Raw genomic sequence first — 23,675 nt, 5'->3', positions numbered from 1 at the left:
CATGAGTTTATAAAAATATCTCTGTTTGGTTATATCGGGAAATTCAAGAGAATGTGGAATTGGCATAGGAACAGCCTAAACCAAACCAAATTGTCTAGCACAGTATTAGGGAGAATAAATTTCAAAGCCATGATAGAACTTTCCCTTTTGAGATAGCCTTAGAAGAAGGTCCACAGGAGTAAGAATGCACAACTAGAAATTAGCGAAATCAGAGCGAGCTGTTGAATCAAACAGGTAATTGATTTCATTTGCGTCATAAGCAAAAAATTCGATTTCATTTGAATAAACCGTCAGGAATTTATGAAGATAAAAAGCAAAAGGAGAGAGATTCTCAGAGATACTCAATGAAGAATAACTCAGCAAACAACACCCAAAAGGAAGGGGTGCAGGTGGTCGAAAGCTTGGATAGAAATGATGACGGAAGGTACGAAAGTTATGACTGGAGAGGGATGGAAAGTAATGAACCAGCCAGCATTGAAGCATCCAAAATGGTCCGAATAGGGTGCCTTCTTCCCGAGACATCATTGACAGAGATGCATGAGTTATTCCCCTATATAGAGCCGCTAAAATCAGTGGACCCAAAGCGAGTGTCTTGCCACGGCGAGATTGGCTGCAAGTAATAAGAAATCTTTGGAGATTTTCAGTGAATGAGCAAAAAAGACATATTCTGACAACTAGAAAAGGAGAAAGAGAGTGCATTCATCAGGGATTACTGGACCAGTATTGTGGAAATATGTTTCGAGAAATCTGCTGTAAGCAAGGGTTTCTTCAGGAATAAGAGGTACTGATGGTGAGGCCATATCTTCTACAGGGGTCTCAATTGGGTGAAGGTTAGTCATGGAATATATATCTAAAAGAGTAACAGACATTGGGCCCCAAGGAAAAAAAGAAGCATTTGGTCAAAGGGGACCAAAAACTAATAGCAGCACCCAAAAGTTCTAAGTTTAAGTCATATGACAATATGCTGACCTCCAAAGCCATGTCAATGCCAGCTCTCATCCAAGCAAGATAGGTAGGTAAATCATCCTTCAATCGCGCATACCAGCGATGAATACCCGTCTCGGGGGAAGGAAACCCTCGAAATTGCAGGGTCTCTAAAAACCAAATGTCCTTGGAAAACATGGGCGGAGTGAAGCCGAGATTCGCTAATGTCTGCGAAAACAAGGATCAAGAATAAGTTGATCCAGAATTCGTCGACCAAGTGTAATGGGCAAAGATGGTAGTTTGGGGAATCTTCATCTTCTTGCATGCGATCAAACATTTCAATATACGATTCGGGAGAGTATCGGGTATCCATGAATACGAACTGAGTAAAAAGAGTTTGAGGGAAGACAAAGAAAACCTAGAATCGAAGGAGAAGGTGAAGAGCTAAAGTTTTGATTTTTATCGCCGAGATACGACGGTTCTAATGATCGAAGGAAAAGATAAAGAACTAAAGTTTTGATTTTTGTCGCCGAGATACGACGGTTTAGATGATCTACCATCATGAAGATTTGCCAAGCCATAAATGATCGGGATGACGTGTCAGAGTAAAGTGAAACATTGCAGAGAGACCAAGCGTACGTAAATTACGAAGCATGGTATATTTCTTTAAAAGAATTAAATAATGGGGCATATGTTAACACCTATAATTAATTAGGTTATCAACAACAAAAATAAATGGAAATAGACTTGTAAAGGACGTCGAGGGATGACGTAGTCCATAGAGGAGTGCCCATGTAAGCAAACAGCTGGCAAACACTGGAATATCCCGAGGGGAAATTTAAGAATTTGAAATTGGAAAGCTGGAATCGTAGAGGAAGCAAGCGTCACTTGAGATCCCATACCAAAAGTTATCGATAAAAATTACCATATGGAACACAAGTCACCGAAGCTGTCGACGAGAAAAGGAGGAAGAACAGGTGTCAAGATGTAAAGAGCTGGACGACGGTTATTGCCTCGAGAAGGATAGGTGTCAAGATGTAAAGAGCTCGAGAACGGTTATTACCTCGGGGAAGACAAGTGTCAAGATGTAAAGAGCTCGATGACAGTTATTACCACGGAAAAGTCATGTGTCAAGATGTAAAGAGGTCAATGACGGTTATTACCTCGACGAGGACAGTTGTCAAGATGGAAAGAACTCGACGACGGTTATTACCTCGGGAAGGACAGATGTTAAGACGGAAAGAGCTCGACCATGGTTATTTCCTCGGGAAGGACAGGTGTCAAGACGGAAAGAGCTTGACGATGGTTATTGTTTCGGAAAGGACAGGTGTCAAGATGGAAAGAGCTCGATAACAGTTATTGCCTCGGGAAAGACAGGTGTCACAATGAAAAGATAATATCGGTGGCAGTTGATGGATAGATGTCATTAGATGAACGGCGAAGATGAGATCAACGGCGGTTATTGGACATGATCTCAGAATGCGGTTATCAGGCTCACATTATAAATAGTACCCGCTAGACAGAAAAAAGCCTCTCGTGAATACAGATAAAAATATTGTCTTTCAATTATCTTTATTTTCCGGTACCGCACCTGTAGATTCAATAGTTGTAGTTGTTTACTTTCTAAGCCAATAGCTTTGTAATGTTGCATCGATGAAATTCGGATGCCGCCAGTCTGCAACTGGACGGATTTGTCTGAATCGTTTATAAATATAAGTCGAATTTCGTTACTGTACGAAACTTGTGTTATCGATCAAGACAATCCAACTTTTTGTTCACGTATGGATATCTCCTGGCTGGAATTAGTCACAGAACTAGTCTTCTCTAATTAAAAATCGAAGAACGACTTTCAATGAATATATTTCATCGCGAGAACATTTCTGGCAAAGAGGTTGCCACATGGGTGGCAAAGATCCGGAGTCACCTACCCCATTCTATACCTCAATCGTGTCTCCACATCATGCTCCTCTAAATTTTCTACCTTTTTCGTGCTTATTGCGTCACTACAGCGTTTGAAATGCTACTCAAAACAGGCAAAGCTCATTAAAGTGTTCAAAACCATTTTGTTTTATTGATCCGTAGTAACAATCAATCGAGTGCTTTTTAGCCTAATTTGTTTGTTTTTTTTTTCCGATTTTGACATGAGCAAAGGACCGAAGTTTCCTAGTTTTCTAGACTTTTTAAGTGCGCTACAACCAAACGGTCACTTGGTGGCTATATCCAGTTGTTGATAGTTCATAGCTTTGCTTTGACTTCAGCAAATCAATTCAGGTTTAAGTAGCAGAAGGGTACTCGTAAATGGTATAAAGCTAACCAAGTGGGTTTTTACTGTTGTGAGTGCTTCTAGCTATTGGGTTTTGATTCAATTGAGATATCTCGAAAAAGTTTTGTAGTTGCACGGTGCTCAAGCCTCAGCATTGTTACTGTTTGTGATTTACTCGGCTGAATTTATTGGATACTTCCAATAGCAATTCCGCCCCGATAAACATTGTTACCACAAAGACGACTGTGGACTTACTGCTCAATATGTAATCGTATGAGATCAAAGAATTATGAAAGAATGCCCTGTTCTGATAATAGCTTCATACTCACACGGGAAGCAAATCATTGCATGACGAAGAGAAGTATTTCGAGCTAATGAAAAGAGATTAAAATCTTTCCTGAGATGAAGAGACAGCGAAATGCTTGTACTTCGCATAAGTTCAGGATTTCTTCATTTAACTAGAAGCTCAATTTTCTGCAAATGTGAATGTGCAATGGCATGTGAGTCCTAGCACGCCAGAACTGATTGCAGGTGCAGTGAGACGATCAAATGCGAAAAGAGAAGCAAAAAAGTTATTAATATAATAAGCCTTGCAATTATTGTAAAGTAATGATGAGATATCTTAGTGAAAGGGTCCACGGAAGGTCCACACGTCCTCATCCAAAGTATTCTAATTCTACGACCTCAAGTCTTCATTGGGTTCTATACTCTGCTCACAAGTGGAGGGAAAAATAGTGGGTAGTTCCTCAAGAACTTGACCCTCAAGATCTCAGCTATAAATATGGGATCTTGGCTTTGAACGTTGCTCATCCCAAAACCTTCTTGTGCATTTCTCTCTTTGTCTAGTCTAGTCCTCTAGGTTTGAGTTTATGTTCGTAAAATTCTGCACGTGTCAACGAACGTGTTGAACAAGTAATACAATGACGAGAAGAGTATCGTCCCACAGAGATTGATGATAATAAACCAATTAAATATTAAAAATAGACTAATTCTAAAATTTATCTAACAGATCAAAATATAATTGAGAACAAATAAAAATTGACAATTCTTAAAAACGAAATTTTATGAACTAAAGGCAGATAATCAATCAGGTAAAATATGTTAGAGTATCCGATTTCACCATAACCACTAGATATGAATTTCGGATCATTATGCATACCAGAACAATATCAAACATGTGATAGCGGAATTTCCTAGTCTATTTACTATCCTATCTCTAGGTATAGCAAACCTACTCAGTTTATCAATTCACTATATTTCTATATGAATTTAAATAAACATAGGCGCATTAAAATCTGTGAATATTCCCGATTTACAATGAATCTTTTGGACCACCTTATCACCGAAAGCTACACAAATAACATGGTATATTTCTATCCACATTTAATTCATGGTTATATATTATAAGGAGCAATTGCATATTATCACTTCTCAGTCTCAAACATGCACATCAGATCATTCAAGTGGTGGCCAGTCACCTAAACGCATTAAGCACAATAATATATAACTCACATGAATGAAATTACTTGCAAAGCATAAAAAGCATGAAATTCATATCATCATGGTTAGACTACATCGTAGCTCTAACAAAGAAAATTAGAACACAATAGAAGAAGAAACGAAAATAGAAATTAAACCAAACATCTTGAATCAAAGAACAAGAATTCTGTCACTACTTTTGTCTTCTCTTCAAAATACTTGAAAAACTCTCGGAACACTGAAAACGAAAACGATCTAAAAGAAAAACTCCATGTTCCTCCAAGTTATCCTATTTATATGATAACATCCAAGACTCCTCTCACAAGGCAATTACTTCTTTTTCGCATAAAATTAGGGAATAAATCGCAGAATTCCCAATGTGATATCCACATTCTAACTCTTCTCTGGGTCGCATATTCCTTTCCTTCTTTTTGCCATATTTTCCTTATTTTCTCCATATCTCAATATTCTGCATAAACAAGGAAAAATTAAGAAAATAAAAGGAAATCCAAATATATTCTAACAAATATTGCATTATTTATTGCCTAGAGTAGATAAAATAACTCTATTTTTATAGAGTTATCAGTTCACTTGTATTAGCATCTGCAAAGAACTATCGTTGTCTTCTTTGTGTCCTGGTGCTCTTGCCAGCACTTTGTCACTGTCAAGATTCATTTACACTCTCAAGAGCTACTTTCTATGGCAGTCCTGACTGCTATGGGACTTCAAGTATGTGCACGCTCCGTCTCGTGTTAGAAACAAAGCTTGCGTCAGCCACTGCACACCACATGAGCGCCGCACGTAAATTATGTTCACACGTTAGTGTGGAGCTACTAGAGCACTATTAGCAATAATAGTATCATGTCATGAAAAGTACACAAATTGACATTTCTTTTCTTCTAAGTAACTTTTTAAACAATGTTTATGGTCATGTGGCATGCTCTGTTGTCACGCCCCGTACCCCACGAAGCGTGAGCATCCCACCTTCGGTCGATAAATTGCGACGTCCCAGGAAGCGTCGCCGACCCACGCCCATACAGAGATCAAGCACAAGTGGAAGTATAAATTAAACAAACCCAGACAATTACAATGAGCCAAGGATAGCCATCCAATAAACAACGATCAACGCAGAAAATATATACATACTTATATTACTATTTTAAAACTCTTTTTACAGTGTTCACGACAACCAAAAAGGAAACACCAACAGCTGGGAATAACCCAAACAGCCACTTCTCCGTTCTGCTCCGTCCCCATCGGGGTGCATGCTCGACGACTGCTAGATAAAATGCGGTATTCCAAAAAGAGGTGGTGACCTCGGCATCCTACTGCTGGGGGTCTGAAAATGTTTCGGTTTACACAACCGTGAGACGAATCTCAGTGAGTTCAACCCCTAAACCTAGGCTAGGCTAGCATGCAATCTCCTGACCGGAAACAAACATTTAAAATCATAACACAACCATAATCATACAATTCTCGACCCGAGTTAGACAGTTCAATATGTAATAATCACGGGACATACGTGGCACACATTATCACACGTACGCCAATCACATGCTCATACACCGAGTCTCACACACTCGCATGCTAATCAATGCATGTTTATGCATGCAAATGTCATCGACATGTCATGCACATTTCTTTGGCCCACTAGCCCACACTGGCACACTTGCCCAATTAATTATTATTACGACTCGAGTCATCAATTTTTCACGGCCCGATGCGTCTAGCCTGCTTCAAAGTGCATGAGGCGCAGCAACCGATCTGGCCCAGTGCCTCTAGCCTGCTTCAAAGTGCATGAGGCGCAACACTGATCTCCTTGCGAACCAGAGCCTGCTTCAAAGTGCATGAGGATGGTCGCCTTCCGGACGTACCGGGCATCGTCCTGCTTCAAAGTGCATGAGGACGGTATCGACCCGAAGGTCCGTAGGTGATCACACAACTCATTATTATCTGAACCCAGCGTATAACGCTTCAGAGTATTTTAGGTGATCACATGCTCGTGACAGACACGCATTCTCGCACAATTTCATCACATGCCTCACTCTTGGCATACGCAATGCGTGTCCATGTTATGCAATGCAATGCACCACGAGCACCAACATAATTCAGACACCCAATGTCACAACACGTGCTTAATTGGCCCAATTAATACCGTGTGGCCTAACGTGCGATTCACAAATCAGCAATTCATTGTAAACCAAACAATGGCCAATCGCACTCCACAAAATCAGCCACACAACATATGACATAGCAGTACGAAATCAACCACAATTAAGCACAATTGACGTACAATCAGTCAACCCGGGCATACCCGGCAATTTCGCCAACGAGCTCCTAAATTGGTCATTAAACCCCATTATCCTCCCCAATAGTTCTCATTAATCCACTAAATTTTCCCGATAATAAATTCTACTAATCGGTCCTCAACCCAGTCTCAAATACACACTGCTATTATCTAAGCCAGTCCAAAATGCACCGATAATACCTAAACCAGTCCAGAAAAAATGCACTATCAGTCCTAATCCGGGTTTAGGAATTTTACTCACCTAATCCAAAGTCACGACGTCGGGGAACGGCGGCCGATCACTGGTGAATAGTGAAACCGGCGGCGGAATTCCCGACGGACAGCGGCACGGGGGTGTACAGGCGGTGAACAGTACCCCCCCCCCCCCCGGTACGGACGGACACCGTACGGACGGGTCGGGGACGGTGGCCTGGCGAGGTGCCGGTGGATGCTCGCGCGTCCGTACGGTCCGGGCGTGAACAGTGATCCGCACGGGGGCCGTGAATAGTACCCGTAAGGACACTGTGCGGACGGTGCTGGGCGGCGACGTATGGACGTGCTGGATGGCCGGGCGTCGACGGAACGGCGATCGGAGCTCCGGCGAAGCTCCGACGGTACTGTTTGTAAAACAGAAAAATGAGAAAAGAGGGAAAAAGGAGAGAAAGAGGGCTGTTTCTGGACTATAACCGGGGCTGTGGTGGCTGAACAGGTGAGAGGGAGGTCCAAGGGTGCTGTGGCGACGGCTGGTGGGCGGCCAGCAGCTCCGGCTGGTACTGTTCCGGCGTGAACAGTACCAGAAAATGCAGAAACTTGCCCACGGTAGAGAAAAAAAACGCTGAAGAAGAAGAGGAAGAGGGGAATTGGTCTCGGCAGATCAGGAACACACGAATGAGAGAGAGGAAATTCTGGTCAAATGAGTCAAATATAACTTAATGGAATCCAAGTGTCAAAATCTTGGCCAATGGACAATTTTGCCCTTGATCCAAGGGCTAAGATTTGATCTAATCCATTAATACAAGGGTGAAATGGTCATTTGTCCTTAAACATGGTTGACCAGACCTGAGTTAAGCCTAACTAATCTTGGTTAACCCCCAAAAATTAACTAAATTTCGGAATTAGTGAAAAATGGCCTAGGGGCATTTTCGTAATTTTCCGATCCCGAACCGAAATTCCAATTTTCACACATACGTGTTCCATATGTGCGTGGCCAACATAATATGGCGTCGGAATCGCGAAATTCATCGCGCAAGCCCTCAAAAATCTACGTCAAAGTTTCGGGAATAAAATAATATTATTTTTCCAATTTTTGTCGAAATTCCAATTTTTGGCCAAAACGACTCCTGGTAAGCGTGGCCACCAAAAAATGGTGTCGGTCTCGAAAAATAACCTCATTTGGCCTCGAAAAGCGACGCTGGCGTCCCGAGGGGCAAAATCGTAATTTTTCACCCCCGGACCGAAATTCCAATTTTCATTCGTACTAACTCCAAATGTGTGTGGCCAGCGTGATATGACGTTAGATTCCCAAAAATAGTCTCTAAAGCCTTCGAAAATCGACCTCGAAATCCGAGCCCAATTCCGTGAACAAAACTCGCTAAACTTTCAATTTCAGGGTCTCTCACTAACGGGCGGCTGTTTAGGGTTTACGCGTATCGACCTAGAGTTATCCGAGTCATGACGGTCCCGATCACTCAGAGAATGAGAGGAATTATCATTAGTTCCAGAGATCACGATCGTTCGGTTCAAGCTCGGGCCCGGTTGGCCACGTGCACTCTCGGACTTGCGGACTCACCCGCGATCCGTTTGTACATCGTTGGCCTTGGCCAGACCAAACCCGTCACTTTTCCTAAGATCGGCCCACGTTGGCCCAAAATATTCCCTCATCGTTTCTCAAGATCGGTACTCGGTTCGTGATCGGGCCCTTGGTCCACGTACCATTTTCCTAGTTAGCCATACCCCATTGGTTAGTATCCCTAGAGTGATCAGCTCTGGGCGAGACTTACTAAAATGAAATGCGAAATAGCATCAACTTTATTGATTCCAGAATTACATCGAAATTCAGGCTGTTACATCTGTTACATCATGAATAACTTTTTGTGGGTATGCGCTCTTTCCCTTGATACTCAGTAGAGCGCAAAATGACATGAGAAGATTTGTGTAGTGGCATATCTTACTCCGTACTTGAAGGCTTGGTTGTTCACATGCACTCTTTGAATCGCTCCATTTCATCATGCACAAACCAAACACTCGAAACAGAACAATTTTTGCTAGAGAAGATCTAATGAGTGCAATGTTTATGGCAGCTGGAGCTTGTGGTTCGGCGAGTATGGAAGGACCGTGAATGATGGCTATGTGACTGGAGCTTCGAGGCTTTACAGCAATGGATCTGGCTGTGGTGCTTGCCATCAGGTTGAACTTCATATAGACTAGACATTAATATATGACGACTCTTTTTGAATTTTTTATTCAGTCAATTTTTTTGAAGTAGAGGTGAGGTGCACGAAACCGCAGTGCACAGGCGACGGAGCAAACGTGGTGGTGATGGACTATGGAGAAGGAGACAGGACGGACTTCATCCTGAGCCCTAGAGCTTATGCGAAGATGGCTCAACCGGACGATTACCAAACCAAGCAGCTGTTTGCCTACGGAGTGGTTGACGTCGAATTCAGAAGGGTTCCATGCCGATACTCTGGCTACAACCTCATGTTCAAGGTCCATGAACGCAGCAGAAACCCATATTATTTAGCTATCATCATTTTATACGTCAGCGGCACAAATGACATCACAGCTATGGAGTATTGGCAGGTATTCAGCCATCCATATTCCCATGAGTTGCTTCAATTTTGTTTCAAGTAGAATCGAATCGATCCAGAAGTCAACATAAACACGAACTAGAGACCATGAGTCGATAATGACTTTGCTTCTCGAGACTTCGATGCAGGAGGACTGTCAAGAGTGGAAGCCGATGCGCAGAGTGTACGGAGCAGTGTTCGACACGCAAACTCCACCGAGTGGTTGCGTTAACCTGCGGTTCCAAGTGAGCGGGAGCCACAGAGCGACTTGGGCGCAGCCAAAGAATCCCCTCCCTGGTGACTGGAAAGCTGGTGCTGCTTATGACTCCCAAATCCAGCTAGACTAGAAAAAGCTAAAACCAGTCCCTTTCTATTCTGTTGGTTGATTGGGAAGTGCTGCTTGCCTTTTTCACTATTGCTAGATAGGAATAGCTCAGATATGGCCAATGCTATTGGTGGCATTACTGTTGCTGAAATAAACAGGCTTAGCTAAGCTAGATAAAGCTTTCTGCCTGCCTTGACTAAATAAAGGAGGTCTCTGTACCATTTCATCAGGGGGTTGTGGGATTGTTGTCTTCTGTTTTTGTTAGCATGATTAGCTATATAATAAAGGGTTAATACCACGAAAAACCCCAAACTGATACACTTGTGACAGATTTACCCCAAACTATTTTTTTGACCACTAAAAACCCCAAACTGGTACACCTGTGACAATTTTACCCCGAACTATTTTTTTGACCACCAAAAACCCCAAACTGGTACACCTGTGACAATTTTACCCCGAACTATTTTTTTGACCACCAAAAACCCCAAACTGGTACACCTGTGACAATTTTACCCCGAACTAATTTTTTAATATAATTTTTTTTATTTTTCGAATTTTTTTAGTTATTCTTTTCTTTTCTTTTTCCTTTCCTTTTCTTTTTTTCTTTCCTTCATCTTCATTGGACCAACAATGGATTGTTATACTGTAATTGATACCACAATAACGTGACACGTAACATAAATGCTACATTTTGACCCAAAAAAAAAAAACATAAACGCTAAATGAAAGACTTTCTTTTATATGCATGAATTTTCATGCCAACCACTTTTTTCTACATTTAAATGTCTCGCGAAAAAGGCATTATATTGTTGTCGTGTCTTTCTTATTTTTGGGTGCAAGTGGATAGGCAAACTGATGGGGTCCAACGTAGGCTTGTTACCTAAGCTTGGAGTACAGCTAATCAACAATTTATATACGTCTTGCTTGCCAATTTAATTTAACAGATTAATTTACAAAATTAGTATATTTTATATATAAGATGAGAGATATTATATGTGCATGACGATTCATAAATCAATATGATCACTTGAAATATATAATAAATAAAACGTGAGACATTTAAATGTAGAAAAAAGTGGTTGTCATGAAAATTCATGCATATAAAAGAAAGTCTTTCATTTAGCGTTTATGTTTTTTTTTTGGGTCAAAATGTAGCATTTATGTTACGTGTCACGTTATTGTGGTATCAATTACAATATAACAATCCATTGTTGGTCCAATGAAGATGAAGGAAAAAAAAAAAGAAAAGGAAAGGAAAAAGAAAAGAAAAGAAAAACTAAAAAAATTCGAAAAATAAAAAAAATAATATTAAAAAATTAGTTCGGGGTAAAATTGTCACAGGTGTACCAGTTTGGGATTTTTGGTGGTCAAAAAAATAGTTCGAAGTAAAATTGTCACAGGTGTACCAGTTTGGGGTTTTTGATGGTCAAAAAAATAGTTCGGGGTAAAATTGTCACAGATGTACCAGTTTTGGGTTTTTTATGGTCAAAAAAATAGTTTGGGGTAAATCTGTCATAAGTGTACCAGTTTAGGGTTTTTCGTGGTATTAACCCTATAATAAATGAGATTGGCGTCCCACTGGGAGGATAAAGGTACACTTCGCCTACTAAAAAGTACATCCAGTACTGAGGCTGTTCAGAAGAACTCCACTACTAAATGACAGCATTCCCACCCGAATATAATTTGTCCATACCTAATTACCAACTATAAGTACAGTCAAATTACAATAAATTCAAAGGGATATGACACAAATAATTGATGAATTTTGGTCCAATATAAAATATGGTCCATAAACTTTTAATTTGTTCAATATGGTATATGAAAAGTTCATGGATCACTTATGTCGTTTTCCCTTCAAGGAAATTACGGCCCACAAAAAAAACTTACCAACCAAATAAGCAAAACATGCTACTTTCAAAACAAATTACTTCAAATTTGGTGGATTACTACTTTTGGAAAAATCATTTGCCTCAGAAGACATGTTACCAATTGTCATCTTCAAGAACTTATGGGGAAAATTACCATTGCAATTGTTGATAATAAATACGACAATTTGGGATTAGTTACTAGGTCGTAGCTTTTTAGGGTTACAAAATCTTTGGCCAAATAATTGTTTGTTAAAAAATAGGTATCCGGGTAGATTTTGACCCATCAAGGTAAATTAATTACCCCATGAAACAAAACGTACTACTTTACAGGAAAATTATTTCATAAGAGGTAAATTACTACTTTGAGAAAAATTAATTCCGCCATGACCCTGATCACTAGTGATGTTTAGAAGAACTTACGGAAAAATTATCATCTTTGAGGATAGTTCCGGCAATATGAAGTTAATTACCGAGTGTCATTCTCGTATCACAAAATCTTTAAATAAATTATTGCATATAACAGTAAATTGCTGGTTGTAATTGCAACTGATACTATAATGTATTCAGGTAAATAGTAGTTTGATAATGCAAAAAAGCATTACTTTCAATAGTTGAGCAATACAAAATATCTTGAAATTGATTTACAAAATCAACATACTGTTGTGGCATACATATATATATATATATATATATATATATGTATGTTTGTGGGTTGTATTTAATGGGAAGATCAAATAATTTATCATGTAATTTGTCACAATAAATACTCGAGTTGTTAGGTCGGGTCGGGTCGGGTTGGGTCAAACCCCCTAATTTGCACGATTTTCCCGCGTACTTCATCCTCTTTGCTCGCACTCTCTCTCTCTCTCTCTGTTCGTATTTTTCTCTAGAGTCATCAATGGAGTCGACGCAATTGCAGGAGAACCCTAGCCCCCTCTCGCGAAGTCAACTGCGGCATCTTCCCGTACGCATCTACTCGGATCAGCTTCATTCCATCTCTCTCTCTCCATCGAGTAATCTCCCTCGCTCTTGTTCTTCGATGATCGATGCTGAAGAATTTTCGAATCTCTCCTCCCCTGTTCTCATCCTCTCTCTCTCTCGGATTTGCAGAGCTCATGGATTGCGATCCTCGTCTCCTCTCAGCCTGCTCATCGCTTGAAGCATCTCGAAGGCACAGCTGTTTGGGCTCGAGTACGTAGCATTACCCTTTTTCTTATTCCCTAAATCGTGGGAGGATGGATTGCTTCCGTTGCCCTGACTGGTGTGGTGTCGAATCGAAGCGATCAAAACGCGATATGGAAGTTTCCTAATGTTTGCGAGGAAGTTGTCGTGGGTGGGGTAGTTCCTTTGTGTTTTGTCTAAGCATTCGTCCAAGTGTTCCTTCTTTTTTTTTTGTGGGATGGCTGTCCTGTCCAGTCCAGTTTGGTTTAGTGGGGTTTATGCATATGCAGTGATTAATCTGTGTAGCCAAATCTACTGCGAAGAGCATCTAGACCGTCTTGATCTGAAAGTTAAAGGTTATTGCGAGACGGGACTTGAGTCCTAATACCTAAAGAGTATGAGAGGTGCTGCTGTGAAGTGAAGTATGGCTAGCGTAGAGAGTCATTCCCAAAAGACAATGGTTTACTATTCCTTCAGATATTGTCCGCCTGATTCTTTCTGGACCTTTGTCCTTAACGGTAGTCATGGCTTTGTCTTGCTTGCTTTTAGGCGAATGTAACTTGTACTTTTTGGTTCATGATATGTGCCGTTAGATTCAATTTAAACTCCATTCCCTGCAACAACCACCTTGTGATTTGGTTTAACTGCTTTACCAGAAGTTCCTCTCGTTCTGCTTGACATAAAAACCTCTAGTTTGTGTCGGTCCTTTGTTAGAGCTTCCTCCTGGCTCAGTAGTTAATGTTGAAATCGTGATTTTTATCGTGATACAAAATGCAGTTAACTTGTGTGAATTTGCTCCCATTTGGAATGTTGTTAGTGACACGAATGACAGAAGGATTTTGGGTAATTTTACTTTGGCTTTTAGACTCTACCTTGGGCATTAAAGAGAGACGTGTATCTTTTTCCAAGTTGTGAGCGTGCAATTTTTATCATATATAAGCTTCCCAAGCGTCTATTATTTCGAACTTGGACATTCAATAGGCATATCTCTTAAAATATCCATTGAGTGTTGTTGGTTCCATTGCACATGAAAAACACAAGGCTGGACATTAAAGAGGTGTTATATATCATTTACATTCACATTGTCACCTCTTTCACTTTATGTTTGGTGCATACACTATCATTACATATTATTTTTTTTTTGGTCGAACTATCAATATCATTACATATTAGACTGGTTACTTTTCCTGCGGATAGACTTAATGGAGCTTTGATTGCAGTTCTTTCAAGTCACTGTCATCACCGCAACAATAACTACTTCAAAGCTCTTCAATTTTTTTACTTGGAGGCGATCTACTAAATTTGTCATCATATTTTGTTGAACGTCTTCATGTCATTGCCATATGAACTTTCCTTTGGAACTTGCTAGGCATACTGTAGTCCCTCGCTCTTAGGAAGCAGGTTGTTATGCTATGACATAATAAGCCTCAAAATTTTATGGTACCTCTGGATATGCTATTTATGAATTGATCAACTTTTAGCTGCATTTATAAGGCTTTTGCAGGTGAGGAGGTTTTCTTGCTAATGTGTAATATCAAACTGACTAAACTTTTTCACGGACAGCGTGAGGGAGCATGACAGGGCTACCATACAGGAGGCCAGGACTAGCAGATAATAGGGTCGCTAAGGGGAATCTTCTCCTTGTTTTCACGTTCTTATTATATTTCAAAAGGTATACTTGGAATTGAACATAGGACTTGCCATACGACAAAGAACAAACAAATAATCAGAACTTGATCTTGTTAATTTATCAGATGCCAATGACCCTTTACAATGGAATGCCTATTAGATTGACTGATTCCAATGAAATAGCCTTCCTGCCCCTCTTGCTTCTGTTACTTGGCTTAAATGCGCCTCCCCTTATCCGGTTCAACATTGCTTGAGTAGCATCCTCATAAGGACTTTGAAAAGCAAAAGAAAGCCACCAGGATGTCCATTCGGGTGTGCATCCGGTTTTGGTCTCAAATACATCAACATTAAGGGTAAATTTGGCATGCATAAGTTTGGTAATTTCGGAGCAGCTTGTAAAAGGGGGCATGAGTTTATAAAAATATCTCTATTTGGTTATGTCGGGAAATTCAAGAGAATATGGAATTGGCATAGGAACAGCCTAAACCAAACCAAATTGTCTAGCACAGTATTAAGGAGAATAAATTTCAAAGCCATGATAGAACTTTCCCTTTTGAGATAGCCTTAGAAGAAGGTCCACAGGAGTAAGAATACACAACTATAAATTAGCGAAATCAAAGCGAGCTGTTGAATCAAATAGATAATTGAATTCATTTGCGTCATAAGCAAAAAATTCGATTTCATTTGAATAAACTGTCAAGAATTTCTGAAGATAAAAAGCAAAAAGAGAGAGATTCTCAGAGATACTCAATGAAGAATAACTCAGCAAACGACACCCAAAAGGAAGGGGTGCAGGTGGTTGAAAGCTTGGATAGAAATGAAGAAGGTACGAAAGGTATGACTGGAGAGGGATGGAAAGTAATGAACCAGCGAGCATTGAAGCATCCAAAATGGTCCGAATAGGGTCCCTTCTTCTCGAGACATCATTGACAGAAATGTTTGAGTTATTCCCCTATATAGAGTCGCTAAAATCAGTGGACCCAAAGCAAGTGTCTTACCCACGGCGAGATTGGCTGCAAGTAATAAGAAATCTTTGGAGACTTTCAGTGAAGGAGCAAAAAAGACATATTTTGACAACTAGAAAAGGAGAAAGAGAGTGCATTCATTGGGGATTATTGGACCAGTATTGTGGAAATATTTTTCGATAAATCTGTTGTAAGCAAGGGTTTCTTCAGGAATAAGAGGTAGTGATGGTGACGCCATATCTTCTACAGGGGTCCCAATTGGATGAAGGTTAGTCATGGCATATATGTCTAAAAGAGTAACAGACATTGGGCTCCAAGGAAAAAAGAAGCATTTGGTCAAAGGGGACCAAAAACTGATAGCAGCACCCAAAAGCTCTAAGTTTAAGTCATATAACAACATGCTGACCTCCAAAGCCATGTCAATGCTAGCTCTCATCCAAGCAAGACGGGTAGGTAAATCATCCTTCAATCTCGCATACCAGCGATGAATACCCGTCTCGGGGGAAGGAGACCCTCGAAATTGCGGGGTCTCTAAAAACCAAATGTTCGCGACCGAGGACTTCTAAATAGGAAGTAGTTCTCTTGCTCTCCTTGGAAAACATGGGCGGAGTGAAGTCGGGATTCGCTAATGACTGCGAAAACAAGGACCAAGAGAATAAGTTGATCGAGGATTCGTCGACCAAATGTAATGGGCAAAGATGATAGTTTGGGGAATCTTCATCTTCTTGCAGGCCATCAAACATTTCAATATATGATTCGGGAGAGTATTGGGTATCCATGAATACGAACCGAGTAAAAAGAGTTTGAGGGAAGACAAAGAAAACCTAGAATTGAAGGAGAAGGTGAAGAGCTAAAGTTTTGATTTTTATCGCCGAGATACGACGGTTCGGATGATCAAAGAAAAAGATAAAGAACTAAAGTTTTGATTTTTATCGCTGAGATACGACGGTTTAGATGATCTACCATCATGAAGATTTGCCAAGCCATAAATGATCGGGATGACGTGTCAGAGTAAAGTGAAACATTGCAGAGAGATCAAGCGAACGTAAATTACGAAGTGTCGAGATCAAGAATGCCTAAGCATGGTATATTTCTTTAAAAGAATTAAATAAAGGGGGCATATGTTAACACCTATAATTAATTAGGTTATCGACAACAAAAATAAATGGAAATAAACTTGTAAAGGACGTCAAGGGATGACGTAGTCCATAGAGGATTGCCCATGTAAGCAAACAGCTGGCAAGCACTGGAATATCCCGAGGGGAAATTTAAGAATTTGAAATTGGAAAGCTGGAATCATAGAAGAAGCAAGCGTCACTTGAGATCCCATACCAAAAGTTGTCAATAAAAATTACCATATGGAACACAAGTCACCGAAGCTGTCGACGAGAAAAGGAGGAAGAACATGTGTCAAGATGTAAAGAGCTGGATGACGATTATTGCCTCAAGAAGGACAGGTGTCAAGATGTAAAGAGCTCGAGAACGGTTATTACCTCGGGGAAGACAGGTGTCAAAATGTTAAGAGCTCAGTGACGGTTATTACCTCGGAAAAGACATGTGTCAAGATGTAAAGAGCTTGATGACGGTTATTACCTCAAGGAGGACAGGTGTCAAGATGGAAAGAACTCGACGACGGTTATTACCTCGGGAAGGATAGATGTCAAGATGGAAAGAGCTCGACCACTGTTATTTCCTCGGGATGGACAGGTGTCAAGACGGAAAGAGCTTGACGATGATTATTGTATCGAAAAGGACAGGTGTCAAGACGGAAAGAGCTCGATAACGGTTATTGCCTTGGAAAAGACAGGTGTCACAACGAAAAGATAATATCGATAGCAATTGATGGATAGATGTCATTAGGTGAACAGCGAAGATGAGATCAACGGCGGTTATTGGACATGGTCTCAGAATGCGGTTATCAAGCTCACATTATAAATAGTACCCGACAGCTAGAAAAAAGCCTCTCGTGAATACACATCAAAATATTGTCTTTCAATTATCTTTGTTTTCCAGTACCGCACCTTTAGTTTCAATAGATGTAGTTGTTTACTTTCTAAGCCAATAGCTTTGTAATGTTGCATCAATGAAATTCGGATGTCGCCAGTCAGCAATTGGATGGATTTGTCTGTATCGTTTATAAATAGAAGTCGAATTTCGTTACTGTATGAAACTTGTGTTATTGATCAAGACAATCAAACTTTTTATTCACGTCAGGATATCTCATGTTCGGAATTAGTCACAGAACCAGTCTCGTCTAATTAAAAATCGAAGAACGACTTTCAATGAATTATATTTCATCGCGAAAACATTTCTGGCAAAGAGGTTGCCACATGGGCGGCAAAGATCCGGAGTCACCTACCCCACTCTATACCTCAATCGTGTCTCCACATCATGCTCCTCTAAATTTTCTACCGTTTTCGTGCTTATTGCGTCACTACAGCGTGTAAAATGATGTCAAAACAGGCAAAGCTCATTAAAGTGTTCAAAACCATTTTGTTCTATTGATCCGTCGTAACAATCATTCGAGTGCTTTTTAGCCTAATTTGTTGTTTGTTTTTTTCTGATTTTGACATGAGCAAAGGACTGAAGTTTCCTAGTTTTCTAGACTTTTTAAGTGCGCTACAACCAAACGGTCACTTGGTGGCTATATCCAGTTGTTGATAGTTCATAGCTTTGCTTTGACTTCAGCAAATCAATTCAGGTTTAAGTAGCAGAAGGGTACTCGTAAATGGTATAAAGCTAACCAAGTGGGTTTTTACTGTTGTGAGTGCTTCTAGCTATTGGGTTTTGATTCAATTGAGATATCTGGAAAAAGTTTTGTAGTCGCACGGTGCTCAAGTCTCAGCATTGTTACTGTTTGTGATTTACTCGGCTGAATTTATACTTCCAATAGCAATTCCGCCCCGATAAACATTGTTACCACAAAGACGACTGTGAACTTAATACTCAATATGTAATCGTATGAGATCAAAGAATTATGAAAGAATGCCCTGTTCTGATAATAGCTTCATACTCACACGGGAAGCAAATCATTGCATGACGAAGAGAAGTATTTCGAGCTAATGAAAAGAGATTAAAATCTTTCCTGATATGAAGAGACAGCGAAATGCTTGTACTTCGCATAAGTTCAGGATTTCTTCATTTAACTAGAAGCTCAATTTTCTGCAAATGTGAAAGTGCAATGACATGTGAGTCATAGCACGCCAGAACTAATTGCAGGTGCAGTGAGACGGTCAAATGCGAAAAGAGAAGCAAAAAAGTTATTAATATAATAAGCCTTGCAATTATAGTTAAGTAATGATGAGATATCTTAGTGAAAGGGTCCACGGAAGGTCCACACGTCCTCATCCATAGGATTCTAATTCTACGACGTCAAGTCTTCATTGGGTTCTATACTCTGCTCACAAGTGGATGGAAAAAATGGCGGGTAGTTCCTCAAGAACTTGACCCTCAAGATCTCAGCTATAAATATGGGATCTTGGCTTTGAACGTTGCTCATCCCAAACCTTCTCGTGCATTTCTCTCTCTATCTAGTCTAGTCCTCTAGGTTTGAGTTTACTGGTCTTGTATTAGTATCTGCAATGAACTATAGTTGTCTTCTTTGTGTCCTGGTGCTCTTGCCAGCACTTTGTAACTGTCAAGATTCATTTACACCCTCAAGAGCTACTTTCTATGGCAGTCCTGACTGCTATGGGACTTCAAGTATGTGCACGCTCCGTCTCGTGTTAGAAACAAAGCATGCATCAGCCACTGCACACCACATGAGCGCCGCACATAAATTAAGTTCCCACGTTAGTGTGGAGCTACTAGAGCACTACTAGCTATAATAGTATCATGTCATGATAAGTACACAAATTAACATTTCTTTTCTTCTAAGAAACTTTTTAAACTATGTTTATGGTCATGTGGCATGCTCTGTTACATCATGAATAACTTTTCGAGGGTATGCGCTCTTTCCCTTGATACTCAGTAGAGCGCAAAAAGACACGAGAGGATGTGTGTAGTGGCATATCTCACTCCGTACTTGAAGGCTTGGTTGTTCACATGCACTCTTTGAATCGCTCCATTTCATCATGCACAAACCAAACACTCGAAACAGAACAAGTTTTGCTAGAGAAGATCTAATGAGTGCAATGTTTATGGCAGCTGGAGCTTGTGGGTTCGGCGAGTATGGAAGGACCGTGAATGATGGCTATGTGACTGGAGCTTCGAGGCTTTACAGAAATGGATCTGGCTGTGGTGCTTGCTATCAGGTTGAACTTCATATAGACTAGACATTAATAGATGACGACTCTTTTTGACTTTTTTATTCAGTCAATTTTTTTGAAGTATAGGTGAGGTGCACGAAACCGCAGTTCACAGGCGACGGAGCAAACGTGGTGGTGACGGACTATGGAGAAGGAGACAGGACGGACTTCATCCTGAGCCCTAGAGCTTATACAAAGATGGCTCAACCGGACGATTACCAAACCAAGCAGCTGTTTGCCTACGGAGTGGTTGACGTCGAATTCAGAAGGGTTCCGTGCCGATACTCCGGCTACAACCTCATGTTCAAGGTCCATGAACGCAGCAGAAACCCATATTATTTAGCTATCATCATATTATACGTCGGCGGCACAAATGACATCACAGCTATGGAGTATTGGCAGGTATTCAGCCGTCCATATTCCCATGAGTTGCTTCAATTTTGTTTCAAGTAGAATTGAATTGAGCCAGAAGTCAACATAAACACGAACTAGAGACCATGAGTCGATAATGACTTTGCTTCTCGAGACTTCGATGCAGGAGGACTGTCAAGAGTGGAAGCCGATGCGCAGAGTGTACGGAGCAGTGTTCGACACGCAAACTCCACCGAGTGGTTGCGTTAACCTGCGGTTCCAAGTGAGTGGGAGCCACGGAGCGACTTGGGCGCAACCAAAGAATCCCCTCCCTGGTGACTGGAAAGCTGGTGCTGCTTATGACTCCCAAATCCAGCTAGACTAGAAAAAGCTAAAACCAGTCCCTTTCTATTCTGTTGGTTGATTGGGAAGTGCTGCTTGCCTTTTTCACTATTGCTAGATAGGAATAGCTCAGATATGGCCAATGCTATTGGTGGCATTACTGTTGCTGAAATAAACAGGCTTAGCTAAGCTAGATAAGGCTTTCTGCCTGCCTTGACTAAATAAAGGAGGTCTCTGTACCATTTCATCAGGGGGTTGTGGGATTGTTGTCTTCTCTTTTTGTTAGCATGATTAGCTATATAATAAATGAGATTGGTGTCCCGCTAGGAGGATAAAGGTACACTTCGCCTACTAAAAGGTACATCCAGTACTGAGGCTGTTCAGAAGAACTCCACTACTAAATGACAGCATTCCCACCCGAATTTAATTTGTCCTTACCTAATTACCAACTATAGGTACAGTCAAATTACAATAAATTTAAAGGGATAATGACACAAATAATTTATGAATTTTGACCTAATATAAAATATGGTCCATAAACTTTTTATTTGTTCAATACGGTATCTGAAAAGTTCATAGATCACTTATGTCGTTTTCCCTTCAAGAAAATTACGGCCCACAAAAAAAAACTTACCAACCAAATAAGCAAAACATGCTACTTTCAAAGCAAATTACTTCAAATTTGGTGGATTACTACTTTTGGAAAAATCATTTGCCTCATAAGACATGTTACGAATTGTCATCTTCAAGAACTTACGGGGAAAATTACCATTGCAATTGTTGATAATAATTACAACAATTTGGGATTAGTTACTAGGTCGTAGCTTTTTAGGGTTACAAAATGTCACGCCCCGAATCCCATTGAGCACTTGACACCCTCCACTGGTCGATTAATGCGACATCCCAGGGTATCGCCGACCTCGATTATAATTATCAGAGGTTTAATTCAACAGCGGAAACCACAAATTACCTAGACAATTTAAAACTGGGGAAAATCAGAGAGAATATACATATATTCATTTCACATCATCAAACTTATACACTATTCACAATTCACATCCGCCATATACATATGCACACCATACTACAACTACCGATATCAAAAAGGACCGATGACCTGGGTACCCTATCACCAATCATAGTACCCTTCAAAAGCCTATTCCACCACCCCTACACTAACCCCTAAGCCCTCTACTTAGCACTCACTCCGAGTCTAATTCTTCGTCCTCTGAATCTGAATCCTTCTGCTCGTCTGTCGGGTACTCTACCACGTTATCGTCGGTGTGCAACGGTACTGCAAAACGCTGCGGCGGCGGCGGAAGGCTCATTGCTCAAGCCGGGGTTCTGAAATGTTTGGTTGAAACAACCGTTAGACTACATCTCAGTAAGTACACCCCTAAACCCCACCTAGGCTATCACGTACCTCCAGACAATCACCAAACACAATCACACACGCCAAATCATCACATAGAAGGCACATCAATTGATCTTACCTGGGCCTATCATGCGTGCTACCTACACGTTAGTCACAATCACATCATAAACAATCACATGCATTGTACAAATCTCATTTCATGCATTCGTTCCGTTCTCATCATGTCTGTTCCACATCACTCGACAGTGACCCGCGTTACAGTACACGCCTCAGGTTCACTGTGACCAACTTATCACAACACTCCAGGACCTGCGTTAACGTACACACCTCAGGCCATGTCTCTTACCCGCGTTACAGTACACGTCTCAGGCTCAACATCTACCACCTACTGCGCAACCCGCGTTAAAGTACACGCCTCAGGCTGGCAGTCTTCCGGTAATACCGGGCATCGTCTCTCGTTGAAGTACACGCCTTAGGACGACACAATTTCCACAATCGCACGTGCCACACCAAATTCACTCTCTTGTTCATGCACATGCTCAACAATCACTTGCCACACACAATTGGCCAATCACACGTGGCTCGTGCACGCATCACTCACATGCATTTTTCATGCTCAATAAGCATTTGACATGGCCAATTTAACAATTAATTTGATCTGGCCCAAGCGTGCACACAACAAGCATTTTTTAATCAATCAGTTGCACAATCACGCACCCAATTTCACTACCACCATTCAGTCATAGTTCAAACACACATTTAACACAGAAATTGCCATTTTTCTCTAACCAAACTGCGGCAAATCAATTCCGGCCCTTCACGACATTTTCTCACAATTAATCGCCGAATCCAAATACCCAATTTACGCGCCGAACGGCACATCACAGCACGCCTATCAGCCCATCACAGCCCACATACACGTGCACAACTTCACATTCCCTCACTCAACTCAAGCCACAATGAACATCACGTTCCAGTCAACCTACCTTGCGCCAAACCGACATCAATTATCCTCAAATCAAGCCAAATACTCGTCAGTATGAGTCCTAATTTTCCAGCCTTCAATCCGGCACAAACTCAGCCTCGAAACATTACAATTTCCACCTCAAAACTACGGCGAATCGATTCCGGCCCTTCACGACATTTTCTCCCAATTACTAGCCGGTTCTAAATATCCAATTTGCGTACCGAACCGAGCATCACAGCACTTACACCAGGCATCCACAGCCCGCTTTTGACCTCAAAATTTCCATCAAAATCTCCCGATTTCATTTCCAATGCTCGCCAATCAATTCCACTCCCAAAATCCTACAGATCCACACCTAATTAAACCCGAATCCATCCTAAATTGTCCGTCGATACCCGACGTCCTAAATAGGGTTTAGGGCGTGACTTACCAAGTTCTAGACTAACGTGGCTAGAACGGAAAGCGGCGGCGAACGGCGGGGACGGCGGCGAGCGGCGGCGCGGCTTGGCGGCGGCGGCGGCGAGCGGCGGCGGCCTTCCTTGGCCGTGGCTCTCGGCCACTCGAGCAGGAGGGAGAGAGGGAGAGGAACGGCGGCGTGGGGGTGGCGGTGGCGCGGTACGGCGACGGCAAAGTGGCGCGGTACGGCGGGCGGTGAGCGGCAGCGCCGGCGTACGGGCAAGGGGGCGATCGGCGATGGAGGAGG

At 41.3% G+C, this 23,675-nt stretch overlaps 1 protein-coding gene and 1 pseudogene across 1 annotated transcript; both read left to right on the top strand.

Annotated features, from left to right (window-relative positions):
- Positions 1–344: 344 nt before the first annotated feature.
- On the top strand, positions 345–10,296 carry LOC130135377 (expansin-like B1; annotated as a pseudogene).
- Positions 10,297–19,196: 8,900 nt separating this feature from the next.
- Positions 19,197–20,949, top strand: LOC130135408 (expansin-like B1). The gene is made up of 4 exons (XM_056304545.1): positions 19,197–19,392; positions 19,837–19,943; positions 20,025–20,339; positions 20,476–20,949. Exons 1-4 carry the CDS (start codon positions 19,272–19,274, stop codon positions 20,671–20,673), a joined length of 741 nt encoding a protein of 246 aa, XP_056160520.1. The 5' UTR covers positions 19,197–19,271; the 3' UTR covers positions 20,674–20,949.
- The last annotated feature ends 2,726 nt before the right edge of the window (positions 20,950–23,675 follow it).

The sequence above is a fragment of the Syzygium oleosum genome, unplaced genomic scaffold, assembly GCF_021117445.2.
Source record: "Syzygium oleosum isolate NSW1041296 unplaced genomic scaffold, Sole_v2.1 Sole_v2.32, whole genome shotgun sequence".
NCBI lineage: Eukaryota > Viridiplantae > Streptophyta > Magnoliopsida > Myrtales > Myrtaceae > Syzygium > Syzygium oleosum.
Note: the sequence above shows the minus strand (reverse complement) of the source record. Positions and strands in the feature narration are given on the sequence as shown.

What these genes read in the sequence shown, in the direction of transcription:
- LOC130135408 (XM_056304545.1), top strand. Translation starts at nt 19,272, where the DNA reads ATGAACTATAGTTGTCTTCTTTGTGTCCTGGTGCTCTTGCCAGCACTT. An exon ending in TGACTGCTATGGGACTTCAA is followed by an intron (nt 19,393 to 19,836) that starts GTATGTGCACGC and finishes TGTTTATGGCAG; the next exon opens with CTGGAGCTTGTGGGTTCGGC. An exon ending in CAGCTATGGAGTATTGGCAG is followed by an intron (nt 20,340 to 20,475) that starts GTATTCAGCCGT and finishes ACTTCGATGCAG; the next exon opens with GAGGACTGTCAAGAGTGGAA.